Raw genomic sequence first — 12,002 nt, 5'->3', positions numbered from 1 at the left:
ATAAACGCGACCGGATTCTACACGCTTTCTTTATTCCCGTTTTAGTGCTTTTTTTTTAAATATTTATTTATTCGCTGTATTTATTTATTTATTTATCTATCGATTGATTGCGTTTTAATTACTGCCTTGTGACACAGCGCGAGGGAGGAGGAGCGTCAGGGCCAAGCGCGCGCGTTGTGTGCGTGTGTGTGTGTGTCCGTGCAGCCTCACTTTGTTTATGTATTTTTGTTGTTGATGATTTTTTTTAATGAAGCTGTTTTTTAAATGCGCTCGCGACGCGATCCGCATCTTTTGCGCGAGCGGCTGAATGTCTCCTCTATGTAGCCTTCACGAGAGAGAGGAAGGAGCGCGTGCAGCTAAAGACCAAATACAACACTAGATCAAACCAAATACTACAGAAATCCAAATAAGACTTTCTATAATAATAACTCCACTGGCCTTGTTTACACTGTCTCTGTCTTCTTTCTATGTGTCCTAATTTGCTGTTTTTTAAGCGAATACCAAAGCTGGTGATGCTATACAGGAGGAGGCTATAGCGACTGTTCTCATGCCTTTTTCAACACCTATATAGGAAACATTACTGAGGAGTGAAAGAGAGAGGATCAAATAAGGCCTCTATGTTTACTCAAGAAGAACGCTTTTAGCAGTGCAAAAGGTAACCCGAGAGACCGCAGCCTTTTTATTCTAAAGCCAATATACAACAGGCCTGTAATTGTAACACAACTTTTCCTGCAGCCTGTAGAAGAAGTGAGGTCCGATCTCCATCTCTATCCGTCTGTGTGTTATAGTCTGGACTGTATAAAAGCTGCACTCAAGGGACCATCCTACACACATATATGTTCTATGCACATTTACAACCAAAACTAACCACCAGTCGACGTCCACACATGTAAATAAAAAGGCTGCTACATGTGTACTCTCGTTGTGAGCTCTCCAAACCAAATATCCTCCCAAAGCTGTCTGCCAGAGAGGCTTCAGAAGAGGACCGAGCTTATTACAGCATTACTTCTGTTCCATTATTTGCATCAAAACAAGAAGCCGGAGGAAGATCATGTTTGTCCCCTTGCCGGTTCCGTTCGTGTTTCAGAGAACTGCTCCTGACCTCAACGCCTGGCGTCTCAAATCCCCTCTGGCTCTCCGATCCAACTCCGGTAAGACATTTTTCTCTCTCTCCTCTCCTCCTCTCCTCCTCCCTGCTACACATCCTCCATGTCGGTCAGCCATGTAGACCCGCCCCGCCTTGCTTTGCTCGGTGCCGATGCACACTCTCTTGCGGCGGTGGAGAGGAGAGCTGTCGGCGCACACACACACACACTTACACACACACACACACACACACACACACACACTCCTCCGGCTGCTTTTCAAGGCTTAAACAGTCCCTTTACTCTCGCAGGGTGGTTGTTGAAATCAAAGAAGCGTTCCAGAACGCGCAGTAAATCAAAGAAGCGTTCCAGAACGCGCAGTAAGCGTCCACACTGATGGAAAATGAATCGCGTAAAATGTTTCTTTTTTTGCATTCCATTCTGTGCAGCGATGCGCTACCGTGTTCCACCGGTGCCTTGCTGAATCTCCACGCCGACTATATGCATCTTTTCTCCGGGTATCTTTCCTCTCCCGTCCTCCATCCTTCCCCTCTCCTCCACTGCCTGCTCCTGAGCCCGAGCCTCCGTCTCTCCCCAACTAGACTCTCGGGCAGGCAGGGAATATTCATGCCAACTTATCGATCCTGCGGAGATCGATTCCTGGGCCGGTGGAAAGCAGGGAGAGAGGGGGAGATAGAAGGAGAGAGTAGGTGCACGGTGCAGGAGTACGAGAGGAGAGGGAGAAAAAACACCCACTCGTTTTTATTCATACTGTTTCGATATTGTGTTTTTATTCTAGTAGATAATATGTTCGGCTTTGAGCTTGTGGAACATCTCTGATTTCACCGTGGTGGCTGCTGCTTTTTGCTCTGACTTGTGTGTATATATGCTGCTTTATAGGAGACAAGGCTCGCATCTCTGTAAAACACTACTGGAAATAGACTTCTCCATCTCTCTGTCCCGTCGCTGCTCGGCTGCTGCTGCTGCACGGTTGAAAGCGGAGGAGCAGAGGGAGAGTCAGGGAGGAGGAGGGAGGATGAGGCGCCGGCTGGGTTTCATCCGCGCTGAAGCGGAATAAAAGGACGCATGGTGGGAGCAGCCAGGCTGGCTTCAGTGTGTCACTGAGAGAGCTCCAGCTCAGTCCGCATTCGACTGTTTCTCAGACATGCAACAGCTGCTCAGCCCCTTTTTCCCCCCTCCACTACATCTTTTGGAGAGGAGAAGGATGCTCTGGCTCTAATGTGTTGTCTGTCCTGTGTGCAGCACACTGAAGGACCGCAGAGTATAGGCCTGTAGGGAAGTGAGAGGGAAATATGAGGTCAATGGGCTTTTATTTCATCTCAGTATTGAAGTCATTCACTAATGCATATACATACAGTAACTTGCGTATCAGTGCGTAATGGTGCGTAAATGTGGCTGCTGTGCGCCTCATCCGATGGATGGGCTCTTAAAGGGCCAGGCACCCCCCCCCCCCCCCCCCCCCCCCATTCCTAGTCCACAGCTCCCCTCTCATTTCCAGATCAGTTCAAGCCCATTTGATTTCAGAGATGCCAGGCTTTCACCCTTACTCCACATACTCAGTCAGCAGTGCACAGCATGTGACAATGAAGGGAGAGGTGATAGAGGGAGAGAGGTATACAGAGGGATGAGAGGGACCTGTAACCTAGCATATCTCTAGAGATATACACACAGAAAAAGAGGGGAGAGGAGGTTGGAGGGAGGACGAGGGGGAAGGAGGAGGAGGAGGAGTTTTCGCGCTCAGCACGTTGAAAAATGGCGAATGTCAGAATGAGATAAAAAAAAAATGTGGAAAGAGAGAGGGAGAAGTGGGTGAAAGTGAGAGTAGATGACAGAGTGAAAAACGAGGAGGGAGAGGAAAACCCAGTTTGAGCTTGAGAGGTGAGAGTAAACCACGGATGAGCCATTATGTGTGCAGTGTCCCGGGCCAGGGCCAGCATCTGAATAAGCAGGCAAACTGATGGGGATGTGTGCACAGGCTGCTGGATTCCTTAGATGGTGGGATAACGGTGATTCACAATGCTATGCTGATTTTATTCCATTCTGATAACACGGTACAAGGTGCTGTCCTTTTCAAACTCAGAGGGTTTGTCGCTAAAAGGGTGCAGGGTCGGTTCAACGTCTCGGGACTGAAACATTTGTTTCTACGAGAATTGTGCGTCTGGCAAACGACAACGGGACGGCATCATATGGACGTTTTTATTCACAGAAACACTGAGAAAGAGTCAACACACCACAGAAGTGTTGTCTAGTTCAGGCCTTGTGCCCTTGAGCTCTAATCTGTGCTTCCCCAGCCTCCACTGGAAGCTCACACACATTTTAATACCCACACACACACTCTCACAGATTCTTCGGGGGAGTTTTTGGGCTTTTGACTCGAGCTCCCAGTTAACTTGTTTCTTTGACTGGTGGCAGCTCCTTGACTCCTTTGAGTCGGAGCTTTGTACGGGGTCAGAGGTCACAGCAGGAGGGTTTGATTTAGCCCCACCTGACCCTTCTCTGCCCCCCGTGTTTTCATTCTCTTTCATGTTACAACAGGCCTCGAGCACTCATGCACAACCCCTGTGGGGGCACACACACACACACACACACAGACACACGTACACAGACACATACACATCGTCATGAAACAGGCGAACCATCATATAGCATAAAACAAGCATGTTAGACCGTTTTCCACCTGGATAGCGAGCCGCTCTAACCGATCCAGGTTTTGTTCTATTTTTAATGGCATTGTGTCTGTGAAGGTGCAGGTCAGGGCCACTGCTATGTGAATTACGTGTGTATGTGTAGTAAAGTGGTTTGTGAAGCCATCAGCATTAACTGGTGTATGAAAGTTTAATGGGACATAGAGGAGAAACCGCAGGTTTCCCACACAGTGAAGGGCTTGATATGATATGATATGATGGGACATCAAGGAGACTGGAGACTGCTTTTCTCCCTCTCTGTCTCTCTCACATACACTTACACAAACACCTAGATTCAGTTCATTTCAGCTATGCACCTTCTGTCACACACCATTAACCACCATCTCCTACCATATACTGTCCAACTCTCTCTCACACACACCCCTCAGATTTTAGACACGCTTCATTTCTGCCTCTGAATTTCAGACGGGGTAACATTAACCACACAGTTATCGATAAATTCCTCAGAACTTTTCCTGATCCTGTCGGGCCAATGTGAGGTTTTTATTTTACACAGCGTTTTCCGATAAGTCTTAATCCATTAATCATCAATTCTCCGGTCATGTGTCTCCGCTTCCTGGCTACTTTCAAGACATTTCTGCATGTTTATGGGACGCTGGCACATGTCTCCGATGGTTGACGTGAGACCATGCATGTGCTTACCCATTTGCTCTCTGTCTGTCTGAGAAAGAGAGAATGTGTGTGTGTGTGTGTGCACAAGCATGAGCACACGTGCAAACTAGTGTGTGTGTAGGTATAGATCGGTTTGTGGAGGGGAGCGTGCAAGTCGCAGTGTTAACATGATTGCAAATGACAAAATGTCAACCTGGGTTTGTTAGCAACATAATGGGGAATCAATAGACACGAGAAAGATGTCAATACTACATGCTTTATTGCATTAAGCTACCTCTCTCCTTCTCTGTAGCCCTCTCTCTCTCTCCTCTTCCTCCCACTCCCTCCCGCTCTCTGTCACAATACAATTCTCTCTCTCCCGCCTCTCCTCTCTCCCTGTGGTAGTAGAATTAGATTGCAGCATATGAGCCAGCCACGGGGTCCTGAATGCAGCAGGCTGATGGCAGAATGCTTCGGGAGCTAATGGGCTATCGGTTCGGCTATTTACGTATATTATTAGGCTTCACATAGATGTCCCCGACACAGTTTGACAACGTGACGGTGGCCCAAAGCAGCCGCAGCAGTGACGTCTTTTGCTTAACTGATGCATTAATGCAATGAGACTGACAGCATTTGAAATCCTGCTCGGAGAAAAGTATTAATAGTTGTTTATGACAGCATGATTTCTGAGCATGTAATCACCTGCTCTCATAGTTACGTACTTAAGGTAACAATATTCTGTTTAAATTGATACATTTGGGAATTAAACCTGTTACACGGTTTTGGATTAATCCACATAAATCCAAGTGTGTAGTGATAACAATGCTATTTGTGTTCCTTTTAATCCTATTACGTGTTTACCTTTTCTTTGGATTTGCACAGGTGTGCATACGCGCCAATAGGTTGTATTTATATATAGTATGTGGATGTGTGTGTTGGTTGAGACTAATGTAGTATTAATGCTGATGAGGTCCCAAAGCTCATTAGCAACAGTGAGTGGTATTGAGTTTCTCCCGGGGAACACACGGACCTAGACGCGTACACACACATATACAGTACATCCTCATCAGCCATTAGCGTATTAATAACCATTAACACACACACATGTAAACACACACACTCTCACCAATCAATGACCTTTAACCATATGCTTTTAAATATGCATACTCCAACAAAGACACTCAGGACACAGCAAGAAAATCATGCAAATGCATTCATCCAAAGAGCTTGATGAGTAGCATTTACAGGCCATCCATTATTCTTGAATGTGTCCGTTACACACTATATCATTTGACTGACACACGCACACAGACACACGCATACACACATACACACATACACAGACTTGCACTCAGAGAGGAATAATTTTCTACACTTGTGTCCAGTGAAATACAGCCCAGCATTAGTCCTAATCAGAGGCCGGGTGAGCAGGCCACTTAATCAGACCTATCACCTGGAGAACACACACAGAGGGGGATAGATGGAGTGTGTGGGTGTGTGTGTGCGCGGGCAGTTAATCAACACATCAGCAGGAATAAACACATACAAACCACCTGACTCCATTCTGGGTATTGATTTATACCTCTTTCTGTGTTTCTCGCCTCCTCTACCTCTCTCTCTCTTTCAATAACATACAGATGACGTAGAACTCAAGCGTACTTGACCTCTACACGGGGGGACACCCTGTTGTACTCTGAGTGTGCATGTGGACGCTCGGTCAGTGGTGGCCTGGCTGTGATCAGGGTTGGAGTGGGCTTCGCTGCATGCCACCAATCACCCACGTCAAACCAGGCAGTCAAAACAAGCTTTTGAACTCCCGCTGACCATATTGAATTCTTGATTATCTGATTTTTTTTCACCCAAGATTGCCGGATTTATTCAGACATCAGCTCATCAAAGGCTCAGCGGCAGACTCCCTGCATTCCTCTGGTCAGAGGGACTAAAGCTTTACGCGTTTCTTTGTAGCAAAAAACATGCAAGGTCTGGAAGAGTCTATTTGCTGAGATGACTGTGTTCTCATAAACACACCAACAATGTGTTTTCGCCAGCCGCCGCTGTCTCTTTTTGTTGTTGATTGCCGCAGGCTGTAACCTCTGCCACCCCGCTCATGTGCCAGTACATTTAGATAATAAAAAAGACCAATAAAATCCAAGGGTTTGATTGGGTGTCTCCCCTTAGCCCGGCGGAGCGGACGACTAAATCAGAGGTCCCTCTCTCCATTTCATTTAGCTGATAAGATTTATGGTAATGAAGGGGTCCTATTAACCTTTGGGGTTCCACTGCTGTCCTTCAGAGTGAGGCTTGGATGAGAGTGCTTGCCGATCGGGTTTTGAGGCGGCGAACATGTCTGCTATAAGCAATGTCACATCATCGCAAATGCACCCTCTGGAGTGCACACGCACGCTCTCAGCTCACACACACACACAAAACGGAGACTCTCCAAAAGCAGCTCAGCCCCTTTGAGAGAGTTGAATGCATGTTTAATCTCCCTCCTCGCTTTCTCTTCTCTGCATTTTCCCTTTTCTTTATCCCCTCTATCCTTCCTGCTCTCCATCCTTCTTCTCTCGGCAGGAGCGCTCTGTTCTGAAATTAATCTGTTGTACTCCACCACCTCTTCTCCCTCTCATTCCCTCGTGCAATCTCTCTTACTCGGCCTTTCTTTTACAAGTGTATAGTCCCACTCATTTTTCTCATTGCTTGTGAAAACAAGTGCCAGGATATTAAAAATACTCCAGAGTTAACTGCAAATTACATCTGATTGATTCTAAACTTTAAACAAGTCTAAATTAACATTTTAAATGTTGATACACCTCTAGTGTGTTGCTAATTACTCCAGCTGGGCTCCCTTTTTACCTGAATCTATCCATACCATAAATCCATAAAAATTACATCCGATTGAGTATAAACTTTAAAAAAAACAACATATTAAAATAATTAATTTCCCAGTCTAAATTAACATTTTAGATTTTGATACACCTCCAGCGTATAGCAAATTACTCCAGCTGGGCTCCCTTTCTACCTGCAGCCATCCCAACAATATTCACTTGTCGTCTATAAATATTAGGGGGCAAAGAGAAAAGGGGATGACAGAGGGAGGCGTAACCCCTCCTTCTCCCGTACAAGGGCTGCACCCCTCTGTCCCTTTGTCTGCTTGTAAAGGGGACGAGGGAGGAGGCGCGGAGCGGGGGGCGCCGAAGGAGTGACTAAGTGACCTCTCTCTCCCCTTTCTTTTGACGCTCCCATGTTCTGTCCATTTTGTCGTGCACGTCCCTCTCCCTCCCTCCTCTTTCATCCTCTTTCGTTCCCCCTTTTTTCAGCCTGGTTAAGTCGCCATGGCTGTTGGCCTCATATGTCCTGTCCTCTCTCTCTCTCCCCCCCTCTCTCTCTCTCTCTCTACCCGCATCTTCGGCAGCAGCAGCCTGGTTGCCAAAGTGTCTGTAGGACACATTAAGGCCCATAAAAGCCTAGTCTGCGGTCGCACTCTTAACCACCAGTCAGAGGTAGTGTACAAAAGTGACTTTAAATGAGTCTGTGATTACCCTGGAACATGGAGAGATGCTGAAGTGGCCAAGAGAGTGTGAGACAAGGCCGGAGCGTCGGAGAGAGGAGAAGAAAGAGCTGCTCTTGGGTGTTTCTTGAGTCTCTTAAGGAAAATTGAACAGAAACGAATATTTGTTTCTCTCACGGCTGAGAGCTAAAAAGGCTACCTGAGTGGAGCAAGCGATGAAAAAGTTGTAACCCAAATTTCCTGCCGCCCACCCCCCCTTCATCACAACCTGCTCGCCCCTCCCCATCCCCATCACCCCTCTTCCTAATTGGCCACATGCTGCCTTGAGTGACAAGTGTAATCATCAGTCAAATTATGATGGGGGGGAGAAGGTGGAGGTGGAGGCGGAAGAGAGGAACAGCAGAAGGTGGTGGTGGTGGTTGGGTGGGGTGGGGGTTGAAAGGAAGTGCTTTGATCAGAGATAGAGAGGGGGTGAGTGGGCAAACAGACAGAGCTACATGGAAACCTGCTGTCCACACACCTGCTGCTTCATAGATGGGCAACATTAACAACCTCAGACCTCGGCGTACTATAAAACATCACAGACGAGCTTTGTAACAGCCCGCAGTAACCACAGTTAATTGGGAAAACGTGTATTGATTGCCATTACGGTGTAAACTTGGTATTGAACTTGCATCGTTTTCCTCTGCTTTTCATTTCAAGCAGAATAGCAACAAACCTCCTCTGCTGTCAGTACAACACAGACTAGAACAATGAAATCACAGGGTGTGGTGGCAGCGCGTCCTTTGATTCTCGCTCGGACACACCAGGCCGGGTCCGTGTTATATTTGGATGTACTTTGTTAGAGAGAGCAGATGTTGGCTCTCCAGCCGGCTAATGAGGTTTACAGTAATTAGGAGTGCTGATGAAGCGCTTTGATTCTCCGGCTGTGGCGGCTCTCTCATTAGCGGCTAGCTATGCTAGCGCTGCAGCAGGCGCTCCAGTCACATCCTATTAGGCGGCTCAATGTACACTCTGAATTAGGAGCGGGAGATTAAGTGGAGATGAAAACTGTCTGCGTACACACACAGATAAATGCACACACACGCACACACACACATAAATTCAGACCAGCAAAGTTCAAATACACTCGCTGTTATAATGAGGTTAATAAGAAAATTCCTCCTTTGGAACAAACCAAAGATTTAATAAGATACTAATTGGAGGCAGTTTTGCATTGAACATGCATACCTCAAACTTATGCAAGTGCCAAGTTTTTTATAAATTAAAGGGGCTTATCGGAGAAAAAAGGACAAATGCAACAAAGAGGAGAGGAACAGAACCACACATTTTCAGATATAAGACAAGTTTGTTCATGTGTGTGTATGAATGAACCTCCCGGTGTTTAATCCAGGCAATGGAATATTTCCTACAATCTAAAGAAAACAAAAAGACAACCTCTTAACACCTTCTTTCCCTTCTGTTATTCTCCTCGCTATTCATCAATACTCTCTACGCGCTCCTCTCCGCTCACTCCTCTCCCTCTCTCTCGTCGTCTTCTTTTGTGTGATGGAGTGATTATTGAGGACGTGGCTCCTGTGTTTAACGCTGGTTGATGAAGTCTGCCTTTGTCTGTCTGCGCTAACCTGTCGCAACCGGGACACCGCTTATAGCAAAATCAATACACAGAGTAGAAGAGGGAGAGAGAGAGAGAGAGAGAGAGGCCTGGCAAGGGAGGTAGAGAAAAGAAAGCAGAGGGAGGGGTGTTTGAAGGTAGATGAAGGCAACGAGAGCGAGAGGATGGAGCAGGAAGTCATTGGAAGGAAAAAGGAAGAGAGTCAAATTTAGATACTTGACTCCACCGTTGCTGAAATGTGGTGACGGTGAATGGTCGGTGTCGCTCGTAGTACCTGCGTGTGTGTGTTTACGTGTGTGTAAATCAGGGCATTTATATGTATGTGTTTGTCTTGCCAGTGCATGGCCTTGACCGAGGGGCAGGTTGTATCACTTGTGGTGTGTGTGCACGTGATTGTTTAAGTGCGTGTACACCAGCAGGACGGGACGGCCCCTATCTGATGCGAGAGCTTCGTTTGCTTCCACTCCCCAGAGTCGAAGTCGGTGTTAAGAAGAGAAGGGGAGCGACAGAGGGACGAGGAACAGAGGAGCATAGGATGGGGAGAAGGAGAGGTGTATGGGGTGAGGAGGAGGAGGAGGAAGAGGAGGAGGAGGAGGGGGAGCAGTTGTGTGAGAGAGGCACAGCTGGGAAATGAGAAATGCAACCCCCCCTCCCTTCCCGTATACCACCACCTTACACTCACACATACGGCGCACACACACACATACACACACGATCCCCATCTCTTTATCCTCCCCTCAGGAAAGAAGGGGTGGAGGTGGAGGTGGAGGGGGGTGAAGGGAAGGGAGAGGCGGGGGGGATAGGAAGAGATGGAGAAGGGGACAGATAGGGGCATTAAAATTCATGGCCTTTTTTTTTATTTTCCCTGCTGAAAATCAATAGTGTTTACTATGAATGAGTGGAACAGTGGACAACAGTGGTGCCGGGGGGACAGAGAGAGACAGAGAGGAGGAGGAAGAGGAGGAGGAAGAAAAGAGAGGGAGAGAGAGAGAGAGGAAGGGAGGGAGGGAAGGAGGGAAGGAGCGAGGGAGAGGTACAGAGGAGGAGGGGTGACTTTATTGCGATAGGCAGAAGCACCAGAGGCCAAGGTTAAAGACCAGCAGGGGCAGAGAGACAGAGAGATGGAAGCACTAAGTAAATTCAGTTGTCTTCTAAAACAGACGTACTACCCTGAAAATGCATATTTACTATTGGCTAACATAAGAATGTAATGTAAAGTAAATCATTCTATTTCTTTTTGTAATATCAACTGTTCAACTGTCTTTACTAGGGCTGTCAATCCATTAAGATATTTAATCGCAAATGAATCGCACAGTTTTTATCTGTTCAAAATGTAACTTAAAAGGAGATTTGTCAAGTATTTAATATTCTTATCAACATGGGAGTGGACAAATATGCTTGCTTTATGCAAATATATGTATATATTTATTATTGGAAATCAATTAGCATATTATTTAATTAAATTGAATAATATGCTCAAATCATAACATGGCAAACTGCAGCCCAACAGGCAACAACAGCTGTCAGTGTGTCAGTGTGCTGACTTGACTATGACTTGCCCCAAACTGCATGTGATTATCATAAAGTGGGCATGTCTGTAAAGAGGAGACTCGTGTGCACCCATAGAACCCATTTTCATTCACATATCTTGAGGTCAGAGGTCGAGGGACCCCTTTAAAAATAGCAATGACAGATTTTCCTCACCAAAATTTAGCGTAAGTTTGGAACGTTTTTTAATCTCCTTCGTGACAAGCTAGTATGGCATACCAATGGATTCCTTAGGTTTTTCTAGTTTCATGTGATAGCAGTTTTTTCACTCTGTCTTTAGCTACAACCTCCGAAAGATCAATTGCGTTAATGCGTTAAAGAAATAAGTGACGTTAAAAAGAATCTGCGTTAACGTGTTATTCACTTTGACAGCCCTAGTCTTTACATCACTAACGTTCCATTCCTCATTTCTCGCTTCGGCTTACTCTACCTTTTAAAAACTGTGTGTGTGCTAATTGGCAGCCAGCAAACAACCACTGACATGGTCTCTCACAAACAAACAGCAGACCCATACACATGCACACACAAGCCATCTCACACACACACACACACACGCACACTCTCCAGACCAGTTCACACTGAGTTGTTCTGCAACCCTGACCCTGTTTCCTGCTGCTGAAAGCCTGCAAGTTCAGGATGGCTTACCAGTGTTTTGATTAAGCACTGCACTGTGTGTCTCACAGCACTTGATCAAAGAAGAAAAACAGTGTGTTTTTATCTGTTTTTCTCTTCTTTTTTTTTCTACTGGACGCGGCCCCTACATGTTCCATAGCAATCAAAGCTTTTAAAACAGTTAAGTCGTTGTTTTTCTGTCTGCGAAATGCTGTCAGTAAATGGAAAATCGATTTAAGGGTGCCAAAAGCTACTTCTAAATTACAGCAAAGTTTTGTTTTTCTCTCCTTTTTTTTCTGAGACCAAATACGCCGTTT

The 12,002-nt window shown here is 46.2% G+C and overlaps 1 protein-coding gene across 6 annotated transcripts in view; it reads left to right on the top strand.

Moving 5' to 3' along the window:
• The first annotated feature begins 917 nt into the window (after positions 1-917).
• pou2f2b (POU class 2 homeobox 2b) overlaps positions 918-12,002 on the top strand; it is a 45,121-nt gene continuing 34,036 nt past the window's right edge. For all 6 annotated transcript variants that reach the window (XM_074653207.1, XM_074653202.1, XM_074653208.1 and 3 more), the window contains exon 1: positions 918-1,151. In XM_074653207.1, coding sequence (XP_074509308.1) covers positions 1,052-1,151 — 100 coding nt within the window. In that variant the 5' untranslated portion in view covers positions 918-1,051. The remainder of the gene's footprint in view (positions 1,152-12,002) is intronic.

The sequence above is a fragment of the Sebastes fasciatus genome, chromosome 12 (genome assembly GCF_043250625.1).
Source record: "Sebastes fasciatus isolate fSebFas1 chromosome 12, fSebFas1.pri, whole genome shotgun sequence".
NCBI lineage: Eukaryota > Metazoa > Chordata > Actinopteri > Perciformes > Sebastidae > Sebastes > Sebastes fasciatus.
The sequence above is the reverse complement of the archived record's forward strand: the minus strand, read 5'-3'. Positions and strand labels throughout refer to the sequence as shown.